The 21366-nt window shown below is 52.2% G+C and overlaps 7 protein-coding genes across 7 annotated transcripts; 3 read left to right on the top strand and 4 right to left on the bottom strand.

Moving 5' to 3' along the window:
* Positions 1–2390: 2390 nt before the first annotated feature.
* KRP23_20 (Secreted RxLR effector protein) lies at positions 2391–3083 on the top strand (the record flags this gene model as incomplete). Its single annotated transcript, XM_067886629.1, has 1 exon — positions 2391–3083. The coding sequence occupies one exon, from the start codon at positions 2391–2393 to the stop codon at positions 3081–3083; it is 693 nt and encodes a 230-aa protein (XP_067750574.1).
* Positions 3084–5215: 2132 nt separating this feature from the next.
* KRP23_19 (uncharacterized protein) lies at positions 5216–5473 on the bottom strand (the record flags this gene model as incomplete). The annotated part of the gene is made up of 1 exon (XM_067896011.1): positions 5216–5473. The coding sequence occupies one exon, from the start codon at positions 5471–5473 to the stop codon at positions 5216–5218; it is 258 nt and encodes an 85-aa protein (XP_067750573.1).
* Positions 5474–9096: 3623 nt separating this feature from the next.
* On the top strand, positions 9097–11553 carry KRP23_18 (E3 ubiquitin-protein ligase HERC2; the record flags this gene model as incomplete). The annotated part of the gene is made up of 1 exon (XM_067886408.1): positions 9097–11553. One exon carries the CDS (start codon positions 9097–9099, stop codon positions 11551–11553), a length of 2457 nt encoding a protein of 818 aa, XP_067750572.1.
* A 195-nt stretch (positions 11554–11748) lies between these two features.
* KRP23_17 (uncharacterized protein) lies at positions 11749–12186 on the bottom strand (the record flags this gene model as incomplete). Its single annotated transcript, XM_067886299.1, has 1 exon — positions 11749–12186. The coding sequence occupies one exon, from the start codon at positions 12184–12186 to the stop codon at positions 11749–11751; it is 438 nt and encodes a 145-aa protein (XP_067750571.1).
* Positions 12187–16814: 4628 nt separating this feature from the next.
* Positions 16815–17507, bottom strand: KRP23_16 (Secreted RxLR effector protein; the record flags this gene model as incomplete). The annotated part of the gene is made up of 1 exon (XM_067895944.1): positions 16815–17507. The coding sequence occupies one exon, from the start codon at positions 17505–17507 to the stop codon at positions 16815–16817; it is 693 nt and encodes a 230-aa protein (XP_067750570.1).
* Positions 17508–18526: 1019 nt separating this feature from the next.
* Positions 18527–19418, top strand: KRP23_15 (DNA-(apurinic or apyrimidinic site) endonuclease, chloroplastic; the record flags this gene model as incomplete). Its single annotated transcript, XM_067885037.1, has 3 exons — positions 18527–18579; positions 18637–19270; positions 19344–19418. The coding sequence occupies 3 exons, from the start codon at positions 18527–18529 to the stop codon at positions 19416–19418; spliced, it is 762 nt and encodes a 253-aa protein (XP_067750569.1).
* A 664-nt stretch (positions 19419–20082) lies between these two features.
* On the bottom strand, positions 20083–20904 carry KRP23_14 (uncharacterized protein; the record flags this gene model as incomplete). Its single annotated transcript, XM_067883909.1, has 1 exon — positions 20083–20904. The coding sequence occupies one exon, from the start codon at positions 20902–20904 to the stop codon at positions 20083–20085; it is 822 nt and encodes a 273-aa protein (XP_067750568.1).
* Positions 20905–21366: the final 462 nt, after the last annotated feature.

Here is a 21366-nt window from a genome sequence, read left to right as displayed (position 1 = left end):
AAATCCTGTCGACATTGCACCAAAGGAGGACTACACACCAAAGGAATCAGTACTTGAGTTTTAGCAAAGACTGGAGCACCAAGGCGACTACCGTATCATACCGAAAGCTGTGAGAGTGATGTTCTCGATACCAGTATCTTCGTGCCAGATTGAGCGTGATTTTGGTGTAAGCGGGCAGATGGTAATTACACAGCGCATGACGTTAGCCGAGCACAACATCGATATGTGCTCATTCCTGAACAGAAACAGCGACTTCGTTGATTTACTGCAGTGTGAGGAGATCCCAAAGGGACAACATGACTTGCACACACACCTACCAGCTTCATCGTCCCCGTCGCTGAAGAAATGGACTATGACCTGGACGAGATGACAAGCGACCTGGCCGACTTCGCTTCTAGTGTATCACTACCTGCCGACTTCGAGGAAACGAAATCGGAATGGTGAATGTATTAAGAAATCGACAAGATGACTAGTGAGTGAATTCATACACGTATTGCGTTATGCTTTCCGTTAACCATCTCTCTTTGCTACGCTTACCTTGCCCAGCCAGCTGCACTTGAACAACGCTGCAACATGCACGTTCCACTGCTCGACAAGTAGTGTTGGGCTGTCTGCTCCGCTCTCATTTGCACTTGAAGCTGATGCTCTGGCACGGGTACATTTTCGTCACCTGTTGGTGTGCTCAATGATGTGTGTGGCCTGCAGGAGCTCGAGCACGCTCTCGAAGTGACTGCAATCGCACAAGGCTGGTGGATGTCGGCCGAAGTGGTGGCGAATATCCTTGATACTCCTCGGTTTGTAACGAAGCACGAGTCCCCGCTACCACTGCCGTGGTTGGCCTCGCAACCACCACCCTATTCGATATGCACCGCTTGGGTGATGTCGTCAGTGGCGAACTAGCTCCTTGTAGTGTCTGTGGTGATTGATCCTCTGTCTGTGTCGCAGCACTTGACGCCAACGTAATGTGCACCATTGCCACCGAGTGTGTCTGATCCCTCTCCAACGCTACAGGCACCTTTGACTCATCGTCGTCAAGGTTGCTTGGTTCTCATGTTCTGGAGGTGCTTCACGGCCATGGTCGTTTTGCCAGCATAGAGCTTGAACAGGGTTTTTCCTGACGTCCGACACGCCTCGTCGGCCAAACAAGCCCACGCGAAGACCTCCTTCCCGTTCTCGATGTACTTGACACGAACCCCCCACTTGAATATGTACGAAGTCTCCTTTCGTCGTGGAGGCACCAACTCGAAGGGTCCAAGGGCCTGAAACTCTTTCACTGCTTGGCGGACCACAGAAGGTGGCTCTGTCATCGTCACGCGTTGGCTGGAGGTGTCGTGGGTCCCTGCAGATGTCACGAGTGTGGACTGAATGTGAAGTAAGTCCCCGAGGCGGTCTCTAGTCTTGTCGGCTGCGCTGTGAGCTCGATGCTTGGCGGCGGAGCCTCTGACCTGAAGCCCTTGGACTGAAGCTTGGACTGACGGCACAGTGAGTCCCTGCGGTGGCCACGAGTGTGGGTCGGAGGTGGATGTAATCCCTGCACTGCTGCTTCAGGCGGACCTCTGACCTTCTCCTGAAGTCCTTGACTTGATCCGTGTGCTGGGAGGTGCCGTGGTCCGTGCGGTGGTCACGAGCATAGACTTGCGGTGCTCGGGGTCCCTGGTGGGGTCACGAGTCTATCGACTGCGCTTCGAGCGCGTCGGAGGCTCAGCACACGCGAGCGCAGGCCGCGTCTTGGGCAGAGGATATCTTCGCGAGTGAGCTCGATAAATTTCAGTGCGGCCGTGGAAGATCGTGCGATTTTCAGCCAATCCAACACATAGGATACGAACACGCCAGATCCGCTTAAATACGAAATGCGCGAGAACGAATATCGGGAGGGAAGCTCGCAAAAATGTTCGTTGTTCTCGCACTTTAGCGAGGAGAACACGAAAATCACGTTTTTCATGTTCCCTCTTTTTTGTGGAAGCGTTTTTCACCCATTTTTTGTTCCCCTACCCGCATGTTCGTCCAAGGCTTGGCGATTACTAAGGCCACGATTACGGGACAAATTGCATTGTCCTTTAATCTTGGTGCCCGCCTCTCAATAAACACCAAAGTGAGTCACAGAATCGATTTCGGAGGGATTAAAGAATTACAATCGGATCTGTACTGGGTTTATGTTGCATCAATGATCAGAAATACCGGGATATCGAAACGACGAGGTGCGCTTATTGAGAGGGACATCTGTATTCAAGCCGGTTTTCAAGGTTGCACATCAGCTACACAGGTCGACTTTCACTTTACCGGGAGCTACTTCATCCACGAGTCATCACTTCGTATTTTTCTTTTCGCGAGAGGCCAACCGCCCGTACTCCACCTGAAAACGTTAGTTTTACCTTCTCCACACACTTGTCATGCGCCTCCTTCTTGTGTTGCTGGTGACGGGGCTCGTCTTGATCGCTAGCAGCGATGCCTTCGAGTCGCCGATATATTCCAACGATCGTTCAATCTCCGCCCAACAAGTCCGCGAAGAGAACCACACAAGGCGACTTCGAGGCAGCACATCGCCCGACGAAGAAGAGAGAGGACTTCTGATGAGTATCAAAATGGCGGTAAAGACGACGTACTTGGCTGGGACGGGAAAGTCGGACGACATCGTCAAGAAGGCGCTGAAACTGGACGAGTTGACAATACCTGCCATGAGGGCTAGCCCCAACTACAAATTCTACCTGCAATATCTTCACAAGGCTGATGGAATCAAGATGGACAAATTGTTGTCTTATAAGACGAGTCCAACGAGGGTCTGGGTCAATTTTGGACTGCAACAGATGGATCGCGACGAGCGCTTCGGTCATTACTTCTTTAAGGCCTACCTGCGCTATGCGACCAAGTATGACAATAAGGTCTACCACAATGGGTACCCGCCCCACAGACCAAGCTCTGACGCAGAGATGGATGCCCTGCTGATGGTGTGGGCCAAGGCTCGCAGGCCTGACTCCTACGTTCTCAAACGCTTGGGGTTCAACAAGATGAACAAGAACTACAGCAAGGATTTCAAGACTTTCAAGGAGTATATGGAGTTCCACAAGAAATTCGCATCATGGTGATGAAATGACGAGTCTAGCCATCTCCTTAGAAAAAGACGTGGTGCGTGTATAAGGGGGTTGTTTAAGGGAACAAGTCATGATACGGGGCGTTCAAGTCTGGGTGTAAAGTGTCATGATCGTGGCGTGGGCCCTGTTCCATCAAAATTAACTGCCTGGCACACACAAATTTGCACTGAGCGGGAAGCTCTGGGTATTGTCATCATGGGTCACAGCCAAGTTCCCAAAACTAGGGGGCCTCTAAGAAACTGTAGAGTCCTGGTTTCGGTGGAAACTTTGTCATACTGGTACATTGATAAACCGTCCTGTTGAACTACTGCGTAGAAAAATGAATAAATACTACTGGTTGATGTGTGCCAACTACCTGTGGTACGGGTCTAAGAAGTGGTGTAAGGAACTATGGTTTCGGTGTATGGAGCGCCACGGAAGGCAGAACGATTTTATTGTCATGAGCATCTGCAAAACACTTCAAAGTCCTGTAGTAAGCCCAATTATTTATCGTTTGCAACGGTTGTTCCGACCCATGCGTCGTAAAAAGCGTTTGATGTTGGACACAAAATTATCGAAGAGACGAGCTTGCTGGGTCCAATTGAGACATCACGCTGCTACGATGCTCGAGACGCTTGAGACCCACTATTTGATAAATTCGCTGACTCACATCGGGTAACAACCCAGTTGCCCAGAGTGTAAAGTCTTGTATCATATAATGTCCTTCCACTCGAACGGCATTCCTGCGTTGGTGATCAAAGTTGCCGTCACTGGTGTGCCTTCCTTCACGATGTCTGCTTCGATGCTCAAGGAAATCTCTTTCGTCTCGCCGACTGCGAACGATCAAGCACTGTGCCATGAAAAGCAGAGCAAATTCCTACCAACTGGATAGGTTTGGTTAAGTGTCGCTTATTATCTCATGATGAACGGAGAAATACGTTCTTGCATCTAAACAATCGTCCCCCAAAGCAAAAGTGTATGCCTGCGCAGTAGACTACCTCTTCTTGTAATCATACAGGGTTTCTGGAATTAAGCCAATTTGTAGTGTAATGATCTCCATGATTCCAATGCCGTCTGCTCTAATTAAACATTGTCGCTAAAAGCTTAAATTCCGCAGCCGACTCGAACTTCTTGGCATGGCATTTTTCGAGAATTCTGGAGGAGAATATCGAGCGTTATGCTTTCCATATAGATATCGCGAACAATATGCCACCCCGTCTTCTCATCCAGAATTCTCGAAAAATGCCATGCCAAGAAGTTCGTGTCAATGTCGACAGTCCTTCCGCATCGGTGACTCCAACGCAAGCTTGAGCAAAGCCTTGCTGGGTATCGCCCCGCTTGGCTACGACAATACAAACAAGGTTGTCCCCGCGCTGAAGCACAAGCTCAAAGAATCCGTCTCCGTGGCCACGTTTCACGAGCCAGAATATGGACGTGATTGAAAAGCGCACAAGCACTAGCAAGCACAGGGCAGTGGCGCTTTACTTCATTCGTAATGAGTGCGGTGGTGCCTACCCTGATTGAATTAGTCACGGAAGTTGGAGTCCTGCTTCAAAATACTAAGAGATCGCTAGAAAACTACCGAGAAGTGTCGAGGGCTATATGTCATGAACTTCTTGAATTCGTTGTAATTCGCGTGGCTCCTGATCTCGACTTCGGTCGGGAAGCGTGTCATCATCTTATGGTAAACATAAGAGTAATATCTGTCCTTGTCCGTGTAGATCCCCAGCCGTTTGAGAACGTAAGATTCGGGCCTGTCCGCCCTAGCCCACACCCTAAGAAGGATATCCATCTCTGCGTCGGTGCTGGGAATGTATGCCTCGTACCCACGGTTGTAAACCATGCTGTCATACTTGTTCGCATAACGCACGTAGTTCTTAAGCGCTGGGCTCTTCTCCCGTTGAGCGGCAGACATCCCACCCAGTCCCAATCTGTTCCAGATTGTCGTCGGATTCACCTCATCAAGTGCCCAATTGTCCATCTTGACTCCTTCCGCCTTGTACAGATATTTCTGGTAGTCTTTGTACTTGGGGCTGGCCTTCACCGCACCTTCTGCCAGTCCGTCCAACTTGAGCGCCTTGTGACGAAGTCGTCGGATTTCTGCATCCGCGCCCAGTACGTCGTCTTCACCGCCATGTTGATACTCGTCAGGATTCCTCTCTCTCTTCTTCATCGGGTGTCTTGCTGACACGGAGTAGCCTTTTGTGGTTATCTCCAAGATCAGGTTCGGTGGTAGACTTGGACGCGAGTGCATTGGTGGCGGCGACGAGGATGAATACTGTCGCCAGCAGGCCACGGTGGAAACGCATGGCGTGGGCTTGTGCTGCTGTGGGGGGAAAGCGAAGTGATAACGAGTTGATCAAGAATGCGCTAGGATCATTCATCCATGATGGTTTCGCTCGCATACTCAAATGGAGAGAAGGACGTCCTATCACGTGATCGAGTTCGTATAGAAAAACTGGCTACCGCTCATGTGCTTTGCTTTTTGTTAAGGTTCAAAACGAGAGGCTGGCACAATACGATGCTCATCCATGTCGGTGATAACAAAAGATGTCACCATTGAAGACTTTCATACTGGTACGAACAAATAGATGAGTTGGGTGAGCCGGCTCGATATTTTCGTGCGTGAATTTCTGACACACGCATGCGCTATCCATACAGACATGATGCACCGGGAAAGCGAGGCGTTTGGGTTTATTGGGACAAAGCCCACCACGGGTGAAGTGGGCGGGCTTCTTTCAAGCCCTGGGCTTATCTTGATTCGACGAGTTGAGGACGCCGGGGCACGAACCCAGTCTCAGTACAAGGCCACCTCGAGCACGCGTAAAGGACCCTGCTTAATCCCGATAAAGCCAAATTCGACTGGGTTCGCCGACAGATCCTCCCAGTGAGCAGCGTTGCAACACCATTCGTGGACAGCTCTTGCGGGGCGATTATTGTCAGCTGTAGTGACATATCGAGCGGGGCCAGCTGGAGCGGGCGCATGTCCTACGCCAGCTCGTCACCGACGACCACGGAAGCGAAACACCTAGGGACTCAAGGCGTGCGAGAAGAAGCGGTACTGGCCGCTATGGGTAGTGAGCACGAACAAGATGTTGATTGCACAGCATCGGCAACGCAAGCCCCAAAGGCACGGCATTTAACACAAATCTACAGGAAGAGTCGGCGCATCGTGGATCGGCTAGCGCAATCAGCATGGGCAAAATGGATCAACCAATGGATGGGCCAATCAGTCAGCGAACGAATACGGCAAGACCTAGAACCAGCAGCAGCATCAAGAACAGCACCTCCACTTACAATGGAGTTTCTAGCGATGGCGCAGAAATGCATCACTAGATGGACACCACACCACACCACGGCAATGACAACATTATGGAGAATCTGGACCACAGTGACCCCAGTTTTGCTTTGGCGACTACGAAACAAGATCATATTTGAAGGTGAGGAAATGTCAACACAAGACACACAAGCAGCAGTCTACGCAGCAGGAAATTTTCAAGTCCTAGCAGTGGCAAGTGCCTGGAAACGGAATCCACGAACACGAATCCAAGGAATCTGTTTGAGCATCTGTCATAGCATCATGATGACAATCAACACGAACGAAACAATACCCAAGTTAGTCAAATGGACGCTACAGTACCACTTTAGCACGACACCAGAAGAACAAGTACACGGAGGATGGATACTATTAGCAGAAGAACAGGACGAGCAGTGGCATGGCGTTGAAGCAGCAAGTGTCAGCTTTCCGACAAGGGGGTCACGGCAGGCGAATGCAGTACACGTATTGACACATGGACTACAAGCAGTGGAACACCACGGCAGAGCAGCAGAGACATACCTACGACTTGCGAGCGTGGACAAAACAGCACAAAAAGCTATCAACAATGTATCGGAAACAACAAGCGAAAGCAACGAAGTCAACGACAGCAATGAAGTCCAAGTACTGGATCAGACACTCCATCAGTTCTTCACAGTCCAATGGAGCACTCCAGCGAAAGCAAGTCTGGAAGCCGTACGCATACTCGCAAATACCAAGCAGACACGACATTTCACTCTACACAACTCTCAAGTCGCACAAGACCCGCTACACGCCTACCTCAGCCGATTCACGACTCAAGATCAAAAACGACAAACCCCTCCACGACAGACGACAGACATCAAGTCACGTCTTGCATATTATAAGGCTTCTATAGGAAAAAACACATAAACATCAAATAGAAGGCCACCTTACCACCGCATCGTGGATCGGCTCCGGGAAGTAGAATGGCTACACCACGCCAAAGACGCCAACCTTATGGCGATGGAGCTGACAAACACAGCGCTCGAAAGCAGAACGAGTGTACAACAGTACACGGATGACACGGGCACCGATTCCGGGCAATGGAGGAAGGTACTCTGCCACCTAGATGGAGACATGATACAATGGAAAACACACGAGGACAACGCGGCGCAAGCGGACGTCATGGCCGACAGCCAGTAAGGACGCCGGCATGTAACGGGGAAGCGTAAGCTTGGACCTGGAGAAGGCTAACTACCGACATAGGGGCGATGGTTAGAACGGACATAGGAAGTCGTTAGCACCAATAAGTGACATCAATGTACCTCACTGAAAAACGAAAACGAAACCATTCGTGGACAGCTCGCAAGATGTATGAATGTAGCCATTCCCCATTATTATAATTTGTGATGCTGCTGCACATCGCTCACGTTCTTATCGCTCCCAGTTCTTGGGCTCGTACACAGCCACACCCGGTGCCTTGCCCACGCGTCAACCTCCTCGCCTGACTGTCGTGAGGACCGAGTCCTTCTTCTCCGCAGAGCGTTCTGCGCAAAACCTTCAGCGTCAGCTTCACACCCTCACGGAGTGTGACTCGGCTCCCATGTACTTGGGATGAGTGGGTGGTACCAGCGAAGTGCAGGTGGGCTCCAACGTGGGTCCTGCATGCTATTTCCTACTGCAGGCGAGTGGTGCACAGGAGGCCCACCAATTTCCTTCAGACGATCCGCGTCGCCAGCAACCGAGAGCAGCAACACTTACGCTGTGTCACCAGCAACTGAGCAATAATTAGCAGGAGTCACCGTGACGGCACGGATGATATTAAGGGCAACCTGGCAGTTAAAGCAAGAGACTCTAGTCTACGGTAAGGCTTATCGTACAAGGGTCACAAGCAGACAAAAAGCCTGCAAGAGCGAACCCAGGGTATCGGAGCGATCGTGGTTGGTACTGCACCAACTATTTGGAAAACAACACACAAACCACTACAAACAGTGGTTGCAACATTACTCAAGTCGCACCAATTGGCAAAGTATACGAAAGAGATGCTCTGCCACGACAGCGTACCTACAACACTTCGGATCCGCATCCAAGACGAGCTGTTGGAAACTAGCAGCGACAATGAGCAACAGAAAGGATTATCAATAAGGCAAAGCCTCCAGCAATACAAGGACTCATAATTTCTTCGCTAAACACAAATAGAGAACCATTTAACCCCCTGGTATCCAATCTACTTCATATTATTGCTGCCAGCATAGAAGTACTCATTTACGTGGGCATAGGATCTAGAGCGAATTTGTGCCAAGATAGTACAATTCGGCAAGATAATACATGCAAAAATTTTCTGCCATTAGAAACGATCATGCGTCGCGCCTTGCAGACTCGCCCTCAAAACCGCTCCGAATCAGAGTCCGATCTCCTGTACGCCTCTGGTTGCAAGTGCAGATGGCACGAAAGAAAAAGCCTCGTCGTCCGTCAGCAGTGATCAAGAGTACGTGTCTGTTAGTACCGTATTTTTTGCCCGACGGATGTGCTCAGTAGTCATGCTACTATACCCGATCAGTAGTTTTTTATAGTACACTAGACACGTCCGGATAATTTGGCTGTCCACCGGTATACAAAGTAATCACGCGTCCAATCCCAAGCAATCTCTCGCCATCCGGCATGTAGCCATCTGGCCATAAATTCATGTCTCTCCCCTTGCTCCCATTGGTCGAAAACCTTCCTTTCCCTTCCGCATCTCAGTCTCCAATAATGGGCGAGGACGGCGGCGACCACCTGAGCAACTCGACGCGCTACGCCGAGCGCGCGGAGACGGCCGGCATGCTGCGCGCGACGCAGGAGGAGCTGGCGAGCAAGATCAAGGAGCTGCAGCTGTACGAGGGCAACTACACGACGCTCAAGAGGGACCTGTCGCGCTGGAAGAAGAAGTTCGAGTACGTGTTCCGCGAGAACGAGCTGCTGGCGCTCGAGACGGGGAAACTGGATGCGTCCCACAAGCAGATCGCGTTCCTGCAGCAGGAGCTCAAGTTCAAGGAGGAGGAGGGATCGGCTTTGAGAGGGTTGGTGAGCGCGCTGGAGGCCGCGAGCAAGAAGCAGCGCGCCAAGCAGCTGGAGGCCGCCAGAGCCAGAGACTCGGAGCTGGAGGCCGTGGCTGCGCTGGCAGCCGAGCGCAAGAGCAACGAAGACGCAGACGCGGCGCTGGTGGCGGCCAATCATGAGAAGGAGCGACTCGGGCAGGAGATCGCGGCGCTCAAGGCGGAGAATGCGCTGTTGCTCAAGGACGTGGACCGCAAGGACGAGGAGTTGCAGCGACAGGAGGAGCAGGTGGGCGCGCACAAGGGCCGCATCTTGGGTCTGGAGGAGGCGCTCAAGGGCGAACAGGAGGCAGGTATGCAGAGACTCAAGGACAAGCAGGACAAGGTGCTGGAGCTCGAGCGGCAGGTGCAGCAGATGCAGATGCGGCGCAGGTCCAGCGTGGCGGCGGCGCTCGCCCAGGCCGAAGAGGAGGGACGTGACACGGTGGGCTTTGGTCCCACGGACAGACTCAAGGCCAGCCACATCAGTGAGGGCGACGAGACCGTGCACAGCGACGAGGAGCCCGACACGCCCCCAGGGACGCCGCCGCCCATCTCGTCCGGAGGCCTGTTGCCGCCCGAGGACCCCACGGCCGACCAGACGATCCGCGACTGGACGGAGGACCGCAAGCTGCGCGCGGCCAGGAGCTTCGACGAGGCGCTGGACCTGGACAAGCTGGAGGAGCTCATCCGCAAGCTGCCGTACGAGCACCAGGACGGTGCCAGTCGCGTGCTCATGGGCGCGCTGGACCCGGACTCGACGGCCGACGCCGTGGACGAGTCGCAGATCGTGCTGCGCCACTTGTCTAGCGAGCGCCAGGCGGACCTACGCGACTTCCTGCTGCCGCTGCTCAAGGCGCACCCGGCGCTGCGCGTCTCGTACGCGACCATGGAACGCCGCACGCTCGTGACGGACGTGCGCATCACGATTGAGCGCCGTCGCAACTCGGTGCTGGGCGGCTTCGTGCCCGGCGAGAACCGCTTCGGCAAGGACCACATGTTCCTCGGCCCGTCCGTGGAAGACGTGGGCAAGCTCGTACCCCACCAGCCTCGTGTCATCAGCACAAGCAACAAGGCCACGTACATGTCCAAGCCCAAGCACGTGGAACCGGTGGACAATGCGCCGACATCGTCTCCGCTGGAGCGCGGCAGTGAGCACACGGAGGACATGGACACAGCCTCCGAGTCTGCAGACGTGCCAGACGTCACTGCGTCCAACCGCAAGTGGCGCGGTCTGACGGCGGCCAAGTTCATTGGCACGATGGCCGCCGGTGCCAAGCAGCGCGTCGCGGCGACCTTCAAGAACACCAAGTTCACGCACGAGGGCACGTCCTGCCAGTTCTGTAAGATGACGCCCATTGTGGGCGAGCGCTACTCGTGCGGCACGTGCGTCGGCTTCGACCTGTGTGAGAATTGCTACTCGCTGGGCGGCCACGGCCTCGAGAACTCGGACGAGCTCTTCTACCGCGTGCAGGAGCTGGTGCTCGCGCGCTGCCCTCGTCTGGTGGAAGAGGTGGACCTGCTGGAGCTCATGCGCTTCGAGATCTGCCGCTCCAACCTGCGCAAGTTCAGTTTCTGCCTCAACTGGCTGGCCGACATCGTCAACGGAAAGTCGTCGAGAGACTTGCAGGCTCGTGCGTTGGAGATTCCAAGCATCAGGCGAGACGTGCGCAAGGTGTTCGTGCCGCTGCTCATGCGCGTGTGCAGCGACCGCGAGGACATTGAAGTCAAGACGGAGTGGGAGCTCGAGGACGACAACCAGGCAGCCGTGCGCACGGTGGCCGGTAACACGGCAGCGGAAGGCGACGGTCGTTTCCTCGAGACGCTGCGTATCTGGGTGGCAGACCAGTACCGCACCACGTCGCCCTTCGTGGAGCGCAGTCTACTCAAATATCGTGAAGGTGAAGAGGGTGAAGAGGGTGAGGGAGAAGAGGGCAGCGACAATGACAATGACGCTCAGAGTGACGGCGGGCACTCCCACGAGAACGGCGGCCATTCGCATGACGAGCCGGATGAGCCCGATGAGGATCCGTACGATGACGTCGACGACGACCCGTACGGCGGCGGCATCGAAGGGTCCAGTAGTCAACCAGGATTCGTGGAGCGCAATCGCATTCATAGCGACCAGTTCTAGAGAGGATATGGGTAATTTGTGTTTGATAGGGTGCCGAGCAAGAACGAAGAATCAAAGCCAAGCAGTCGATCAGTTAACGGGCGGCGTTGCGCTCAAGTGTCCCTGTCGCAGGTCTAACGCTGTGCTGTCTTGTAGACTAACGTGTCGTTGCTGCGTATTATGTAGTGCTATCGACAAGCCTGACCATCCTCCAAACTACACCCGGTTAATCGCGTAAATCTTGTCGATGAAGTCGAGGGGGAAGTCCACGTTCAAGTCCAGTACGGAGCGTGGTCCGCACTGGACGTTGGCAGGTTGCAGCTCTGGTGCGACGGTGGAGCAGTATGGAGCTCCGCGCATGTAGTTCTTCTTGAGCACTTGTGTCTCCGCCCATGCAGGCAGAGACGTCAAGTTGGTGTCCTGCAAGTCCAAGCGAACGATGAACGTTGTGGACGATCCGAGTTTGTCCGGCAGCTCCTTTAACGGGTTCTCGGTCAGCGAGAGCTCGGGGACGGTCAAGTCCGGAGGCATTTCGGCCAGCTGCGGAATCGTCTCGAGTTTGTTTCCCTTGAACGAAAGCGTGAAGACCTGGAGCGAGAGCAGCGACGCGGGGATCTGAGTGAGTGCGCCATATTCAAACGCCACGACGGCCATCGCGTGCCAGCGAGATGGAAGGTCGTCCGGTAGGGCAGTGAAGTCGGTCACGCAGAATTGGATGCTGAGCAGTGAAGCTGGCAGTGGTTGTAGAAGTCCTTCCGGGAAACCCGACGTGAAGTTGGTGCGGCCGACAGCAGTGACAATCAGCCTGGGGTGGGCCGTGGCTGAAATGGAGTTCGAGCCACTGCCCCACTCGACGACAGTCGAGTTGTAAATGTGGAACACAATGAGGTTGCTGAAATGCTGGATCGCTGCTGGAATGCGAAGCTCCGGGCAGTGTGCGAAGGTGAGCGTGGCTAAAGCTGACTCGTCGATCGTACTGAACGCACTGTCGTCGACTGACACGGTTTGTCTTTCGTAACAGTTGATAACGAGGCTAACGCAGGAGGAAGTACTCGAGAACCACGGGCGAGTGAACGCACGACACCCTTCGACGGTAGTTAAGCGCGAATGAATGGCAGCGTGCAAGTGAAGCACCATAACGGTAACCCCCCACAGACCAAGAACGAGTTTCACGGCTCTGTGAGCTCTGGCAGAACACTTGGAGTGTTGTCTCTTCCAGGATGCGACTCTCGCGAGGGCAGACGGCGTCGTTTTCGTTGGTTGATGGACTCGGTTGTGTTGCGAAAGCTGGGGAGTCTTGAGAGTCTTGCTGGTAGACGCTTTGCCCACGCAGCGACCAGTTGGGCCAGCAACTGACGAGGGCAACTTTGTTGGGCGAGTGAGTAGTGAGCCGATAGTGACGAGCGACATGAAGACGGCTACGTGTGGAATGATTTTGGCTGCGAAGTCCGTCAAGCTGGAGGCAAAAGTCAGCTGGAATTCCAGCACCAAGCACGTGATGTACACAGGGTCATACAGTTGATCAGGGTCCTTGAAACTCGAGTTGGCTGTGTCCATTGCATTGGCGTACGGAGCAATGAGCAGACAGGGGACAATCACGCACATGGCGATACAAATGACTGCGTCTGTTGACAGTGCTACCACTCGCTCGAGGGCTGGCTTGCTCCCCAAGAAGTGCTGCACCGCTAGCGTCGACCAGCAGTTGGCCAACAGCATCGACACCATGAGCGTATTGAGCCACACCCGCGGCAAGAAGCGACTGAATTGGTAAGCTTGATACGTTTGCGTTGATAACTCGAGCAACTCGCGGAAGATGTAGACGGTGAGGAAATGCTGGTTCTCAACGCCGAACAATCCATCCTGCGCGAAAAGGGCCCCCCATGCTCTCGTGGCTGGACGAAGGAAGATCCTCGAGTGGTTCCGATACTCAGTAACGATACTCCTCACGCGGACTGAGGTTTTGAGGTCTGTACCGACTCCTTTCGGTGCCTTGTTTGTGTGAACGTCGACGGTTGCGACCATGGGTTTCCTGCTGCGTCTGAAGGAGAGTCGACACTCTCGAATCGAGTAGTACACAAGCTGGAGCATTCGCCCCAGATGAAGGAAATAAATATTCGCGCAAGTCATGGCGTACAGATCGTAGTGGAGGTTTCCGGTCTTCGGCGCCCAAAGGTGAACGTAGTAGCCCATGATGGGATCCGTGAGGTAGTAATACGTAGCTGCAAAGATGAGGAGATACATGCCGCAGAGCATATGAGCACATATGACCAGCACCCACGCAAGTCGGAACATTCCTGGACTAAGTTCAAGTTCTAGGGCTTCCTCCGGGGAGGCTATTGGGGAAATTTTTCGGGCAATGTCTTCGGTTTTCGTAGGCACAATGCTGGCAACGGGAGTAGGAGCAATTGCGCCTAGCTTGGACCATGGGAGCCGAAGCATCGTCGGTGATTCCGGTTAAAGGCACCTGTGGTCGAAGAGTGCGAACTGTGGATCACTTGCACTGGATCAGATGCATTAAACAATGTGTTGAACACCAGCTCAAAATAGGAAGCAAGATTCCAACAACTCGGCCACTGGGGAAGAAAATAAGTGGACGTCCTGGGACCTTACGCAGCCGAAATAGGTCGTGCAGTTGACAATTGAAAGAAATCCCCATCGAGTTCTGAAACCAAGGTCCAAACATTAGGAGCTGCTGTCCATAGGGGTCGCGATTCTATCTCTCTTGGAGTAGTTCCAGACCTGTCGCGCCAAGATTGTTTTACTTCACAGCCACACCAATTGGATTGCAGGACCCTCAGTATTATCTTCCCCTGCTCGTGGCGTGCATACGACGTTGGGTTGTCGGGTTCAGGTAAGACGTCCGTGCAGTGAGGTGTGTCATACATGTAGATCAACTCGATAATGTGTGGCTGAGTCCATTCAGGCAAAACTGAAATGCTGGTCTTCCCTAGATCCAACGTATAAAAATTCATTTGTGGGCGATCCCAACTCTGTTGGCAGTTCGCGTATTGGGCTGTGGCTTTACGCGAGCTCACCAGCCATCAAACCCGGTGGCAGAGTTGCCAGCTCTGGCACGAACTCACGTTGATTTCCGATCCGAGAAATGGTAAAAGCTGGTTCAGACAGCACTGATGCAGGGGTTTGTGTAAGCTTTCCTTGTTCAAAGAAGACAAAGGACATTGGATGCCACGTTGAAAGCACGTCGTTGGGGACCGACACGAAGAAGTCCATAGTGACAACCGAGGTGGATAATGGCTGCATCAGACCTTCTGGGAATCTGGAGGGGAAGCTAGTTCGCGCAAATACTACCATTCCAAGCCGAGGATGCGCTGATTCAAAAGTAAAGTACAAGAAGAATTCCATTCAACGATACTGGAATTGTAGACGTGGAAAGCCATCAAGTTGGCCATGAGTTGTAAATTTAAAGGCATCTCGAGTTGCACACTGCGTAAACGCGAGTGTGGATAGCGCCTGCAGACCCAGCTGATCAAAAGTACCAGAGTCAACAGAGTCGGCTTCTCTTTCACGACAAGCCACGGCAAGACTCGAACAAGCACGTGCTGTGAGCCAGGGCCGTGTCGATGCCCGACATCCAACGATAACAGTCGAGCGAGCTCGTAAAGTAGCGTCAAGGTGGAATCCGAGGATCCGAGCGCCCACAACAAAAACAACATTTTTACAAGTAGGTGGCTGAAGTCGAAGGTCTTCTTGGCTTTTACAGTTGCTTCGGGTAGCAATTTAACTCCTGGTTTATTACTTACTGCTAGGAAAACATTATCGTAGAAGTGATCCAAGTATTTGTACGTGTAGCTTGGGATGTCGAAGTCTGCAATGTAGGGGACGACAATCAGGGCAGGCACCACCACATATTACGATGCAAATTGCGGCATCTGCAAATAGCTAAGTATCTCGTTCCAGCGAAGCTTTTTGTCTGACCAGGTACTTTACAGCCATCGTAGACCTCCAATTGGTCACCAGCAAGACCACCAAAAATGATCTAGTTGTTCACGAGGCAGGAGCACTTGAGCGGTAAACCTGGTACGTTTGTGCAGCTAACCCAACTACTTCCCGTAGCAGAACATATTGTCGGGAAGTGCACGTTCTTGACACTCAAACAGACCGTGCGACGAGAAGAACACGGATTGGCAGAAACAAAAGACGATAGCGCTGATAGGCTTCAGCGCTAAAAGGGCACAAAATGCGCCCTTAGAGGGGGGTGCTGTCGCACCGTGTTTCGCAAAACCTCTTAAAGGGCGAATTTTGTGCCCTTCTACCGCGAAAGGGTTAATTAGAGCAGACAGCATTGGAATCATGGAGATCATTACACTACAAATTGGCTTAATTCCAGAAACCCTGTATGATTACAAGAAGAGGTAGTCTACTGCGCAGCCATACAATTTTGCTTTGGGGGACGATTGTTTAGATGCAAGAACGTATTTCTCCGTTCATCATGAGATAAGAAGCGACACTTAACCAAACCTTTCCAGTTGGTAGGAATTTGCTCTGCTTTTCATTGCACAGTGCTTGATTGTTCGCAGTCGGCGAGACGAAAGAGATTTCCTTGAGCATCGAAGCAGAGGTCGTGGAGGAAGGCGCACCAGTGATGGCAACTTTGATCACCAACGCAGGAATGCCGTTCGAGTGGAAGGACATTATATGATACAAGACTTTACACTCTGGGCAACTGGGTTGTTACCCGATGTGAGTCAGCGAATTTATCAAATAGTGGGTCTCAAGCGTCTCGAGCATCGTAGCAGCGTGATGTCTCAATTGGACCCAGCAAGCTCGTCTCTTCGATGATTTTGTGTCCAGCATCAAACGCTTTTTACGACGCATGGGTCGGAACAGCCGTTGCAAACGAAAAATAATTGGGCTTACTACAGGACTTTGAGGTGTTTTGCAGATGCTCATGACAATAAAATCGTTCTCCCTTCCGTGGCGGTCCATACACCGAAACCATAGTTCCTAACACCACTTCTTAGACCCGTACCACAGGTAGTTGGCACGCATCAACCAGTAGTATTTATTCATTTTTCTACGCAGTAGTTCAACAGGACGGTTTATCAATGTACCAGTATGACAAAGTTTCCACCGAAACCAGGACTCTACAGTTTCTTAGAGGCCCCCTAGTTTTGGGAACTTGGCTGTAGCCCATGATGACAATACCCAGAGCTTCCCGCTCAGTGCAAATTTGTGTGTGCCAGGCAGTTAATTTTGATGGAACAGAGATACATACACGCACCGCGTCTTTTTCTAAGGAAATGGCTAGACTCGTCATTTCATCACCATGATGCGAATTGCTTGTGGAGCTTCATATACTCCTTGAAAGTCTTGAAATCCTTGCTGTCGTTCTTGTTCACCTTGTTGAGCCCCAAGCGTTTGAGAACGTAGGAGTCAGGTCTGCGAGCCTTGGCCCACACCATCAACAGGGCATCCTTCTCTGCGTCAGTGTCTGGTTTATAGGGCGGGTACCCATTGTGGTAGACCTTATTGTCATACTTGGTCGCATAGCGCAAGTAGGCCTTAAAGCTCTCGCTCTTCTTGCGCACATCGGGACGCATATCTTGCAGTCGAAATTTGTCCCAGATCGCCGTTGGGTTTTTCTGAAGATACGCCCACCTGTCCATCTTGACTCCTTTCGCCTTGTACAGATATTGCAGGTAGTATTTGTAGTTGGGGCTAGCCTTCATCGCTTCTTCTGACAGCTGGTCCAGTTTCATCGCCTTCTTGACGACGTCCTTGGACTTCCCCGTCTTAGCCAAGTACGTCGTTATCGCCGGCGCTGTCATACTCGCCAAAACCCCTCTCTCTTCTTTATCAGGCGTTGTGCTGCCTCGAAGTCGCCTTATGTGGTTCTCTTCGCGGACTTGCCGGGCGGTGATTGAACGATCGTTGGAATATACCGACGACTCGAAGGCATCGCTGCTAGCGATCAAGAGGAGCCCCGTCACCAGCAACACAAGAAGGAAGCGCATGACAAGTGTGTGGAGAAGGTAAAACTAACGTTTTCAGGTGGAGTACGGGCGGTTGGCCTCTCGCGAAAAGAAAAATACGAAGTGGTCACTCGTGGATGAGGTAGCTCCCGGTAAAGTGAAAGTCGACCTGTGTAGCTGATGTGCAACCTTGAAAACCGGCTTGAATACAGATGTCCCTCTCAATAAGCGCACCTCGTCGTTTCGATATCCCGGTATTTCTGATCATTGATGCAACATAAACCCAGTACAGATCCGATTGTAATTCTTCAATCCCTCCGAAATCGATTCTGTGACTCCCTTTGGTGTTTACTGAGAGGTGGGCACCAAGATTAGAGGACAATGCAATTTGTCCCGTAATCGTGATCGTATGTAATCGCCACCGCTACACTTGAGAACGCGTAGTGTTCAGGCCGGCACTGATTAAAGCACCACTTGAATAGTGCTCCAAGTGCACCACTTGCGCTATACATGTACGGTAGTTGCAGGAATGTTTTGAGATGCTTGTCCTGGTAGCTCAAACTACTTCGTGTTACATATGACCGATAGTGCTACATGTACTTACGCTTCTCCAAAAAGCTATCGTTGGTGCAAGATGAGAACTGAATTGATTGTGAGTGGTTTGTCACAAAAGGTCAGCTGATCACTATCGCTACTATACTACATGTATATTTTTCGCGTAAATTCTAACTCCCCAACACCCCTTTATTCGGTTCTGGTGTATAAGCATCTATGCTGGTAAATATAGGTGACTTTAGTACAATAACATGCGCAGTTTGGAACAAAAGCAAGTGTTCGTTTATCGATGAAGGCGTCGCAACCGACCCAGCTCCACTGTGAGCTGACTGTGAAGGCAGGAAGACCTCTCGAGCGTTGTCGTGACAACGGCGTTGCTCTTTCGTTCGCCATCAATGTCGTAGAAGGATATGGGGTGCTGCAAGCGAAAGTGAAATCGGCGTTTGCAACGAAGGAGAGACTTTGCTGAAACGACAGCCTAGACATCTACATTAAGCTGGCCAAGAATGCGCCGCAGAAGGCGTTCGTTAAGCTGGACCAAGAAGGCTTCATCTCTTTTGTACGAACAGCGTGGCGCAATGCCCGGTTGAGACGTGGCGGACATTTTGTGTCTCAGCGAGACCAAAATCTGCCGCGACGAGCTGCAGAAGCTCGAGGACTTTCTGCCGCAGTACACGCACCAGTTCTGGTCCTGCGCCGTCAAGAAAGGGTACGCCAGCACGGCCATCTTCAGCAAGACCAAGCCGCTGAGTGTCAAGGACGAGATCGTGCTGGGCGTCCACGAGTCCAAAGGAGCGACCAAGGAGGACAATGGCGGCAAGGACCAAGAAGGACGCTTTCTGGCGCTCGAGTTCCCCCAGTTCTGGCTCGTCCACACGTACGTCCCCAATGCTGGGGGCAAGCTGGAGCGTCTGGACTTCCGCATCAACCAGTGGGACAAGGCCATGCTGCGCGAGATGAAGGAGATGGAGAAGACCAAGCCCGTGATCTGGTGCGGGGATCTGAACGTCGCCCATCAAGAGATCGACATCCACAACCCCAAGGGCAACCGCAAGAGCGCGGGCTTCACGGACCAAGAGCGAGAGAGCTTCGGTAAGATTCTGGACAGCGGGTATGTCGACACCTTCCGTCGATTGCACCCGGACAATGTCGAGTACTCGTACTTTGGCTACCGCAACAACATGCGCGCGAAGAACAAGGGCTGGCGGCTCGACTACTTTGTGGTGTCGGAGGTGCTCATGCCCAAAGTGGTACGTTGGTTGGACGCTTTTTTGGATGGAAGTGGCTACTTACAGTTTTGCTGACATTGGGATGGTGTTGCAGCGGTCCTCGTACATCCGCAGCAGTGTCATTGGGAGTGACCACTTACCCGTCGGTCTTGAGCTTGGAGGTCTTTGACCTGGGCAAAGCAGATTTGAAACGTGTGGAAGATGAAAGCCTCGAGATTTTGCTCTCTTGACTAGACTTGTCTTGGAATCTTGACAATGTTATGCTACTGTTTATCTCTCGCCAGCTTCTAATTGGCAAGGGCAACTCATATTTGTCCTTGCGTCACTGTACAATGTATATACGACAGATTGTTGTGAAGTCGAGCGTGGATCTGATTCAAGTTTCAACCTCGCATTGGGCGATTCTGACGAGACGAGCTTCTTCTCATTGATGGTGAGAGCATTTGGCTGGAGTTGTAGACATGGCAGGCATGATGCAACAAACATGTTCGTGGGTGGAGGGAGCTGACAATGTTGCAAGTGGAAGGATTCACGATTCTCCGAAAAATAAAACTGGATGCCGAGAAACTCCAAAGTCAAATTAGGGGATACTTCTCACCACAGTTGACGGGGTGTTGTGGGGGTTGTTTGGCATGAATGGGTGTGGACTGGATCAAGGCTCTTGTCCTCGTTTTGTTGTTGAGCAAAAATTGAGTCGCTAGGCCCCAAATAACGTATTACTTTAGCACCATGTACTCCGCCTGACCAATTTCTCGAATTATCTACGAATTGGCTTCAAAGCAAAAAAACTGAACCTGTACAGTTGGTCAAGCACGTTTCCGATGCAAGGCGGCCTACCCGTCTTCACTGTAGGCATACATGGAGTCGAACCAGTTGAATGGCAGCTCCAGGTTCGGGTTTTCAGTTGGCAGGTCATTGCAAATAACTTTGTCCTGCACGAGTTCAGGCGAAGTACTCGAGCAGTACGGCGTACCGTGCATGTAAATCTCTTTCAGGACGTGAGTCTGTGTCCACGCAGGTAGAGCCGTGATGTTTGTTCCTTGGAGGTATAATCTCTCGATAAAATACGACGGATCTAAGGTGTCTGGCAACTCGTGGAGCGGATTATCGTTCAACTCGAGACTATGAAGTGTCTGCCCCCGCAACATGTTGGACAAATCCGGTAAAGTCTCGAGGCGGTTGGCTCGTAGAGAAATCATGTACGATTGCAAGGACAAGAGCGACGCTGGGACGGTTGTCAGCTCATTGTAGTCAAACCCGACAATCGCCATGTTCTGGTGCAGCTTGATCGTGTCAGGGACTGCGGTGAGATTTGTGTCGCAGAACTGAGCAGCGTATAGTGATGCTGGCTTAAGAAGACCCTCCGCAGCTTCTGAAGACACAAGAGACCGAACGACCCCCAGTACCAGCAGGTATGGGTTCGAGCTGCTGCTCTCTTCGTTACCCCAAGAGACCACCGTCGAGTTGTACACATGCAGTAACACAAGGTTGTTGAACCGTACCAGTGCTGGAGGCATGGACAACGCCGAGCACTGGATGAGCGAAAGCGTACTCAGAACGGAGCCATCAATCTGCTCGAAGATTGTTTCATTCACGGATGCCGAGCCCTGCTCATGGCAGTCGACAACCAAAGTGGAGCAAGCCATCCGACTCATGAGCCATGGACGTGTTGATGCTCGACACCCATTTACACCAGAATATTGCGATAGAAACTTGGCATGGAGATGGAGTGTAAGAACGACCACTCCCCACAGACAGAAAAACATCTTCATGGCGTTGCTGGCCGATCCAACGTGTGTAAGACCCTTGCTCGAGGAACCTTTGGGCACCTTTGTCCGGTGAGGTGCTTTTCCGGTTTCTTTGGGCAGTCTAACGGTGCTCTGGACCGATACCGATGTTAATTTCTGTGAAGTCGGCCTTTTGTGGCACTTTCGAACCACAAGTCCGCTGATACTGACGAGGGGCAGGTAGATTGCGCCGTGTGGGATAAGTTTCGCAATGAAATCCATCAAGCTCGTCGCTAGTATTAGCTTGGCATCTAGTATCAATACTGCCACGAAGGTCGGGTCATACAGCGAGACGGAGGAGTTGAATCTCTGGTGCGCCAAGTCGAAAGC

This window comes from Phytophthora ramorum, assembly GCF_020800215.1.
Source record: "Phytophthora ramorum isolate Pr-102 chromosome Unknown Phyram_PR-102_s0001, whole genome shotgun sequence".
Taxonomy (NCBI): Eukaryota; Oomycota; class Peronosporomycetes; order Peronosporales; family Peronosporaceae; genus Phytophthora; species Phytophthora ramorum.
Note: the sequence above shows the minus strand (reverse complement) of the source record. Positions and strands in the feature narration are given on the sequence as shown.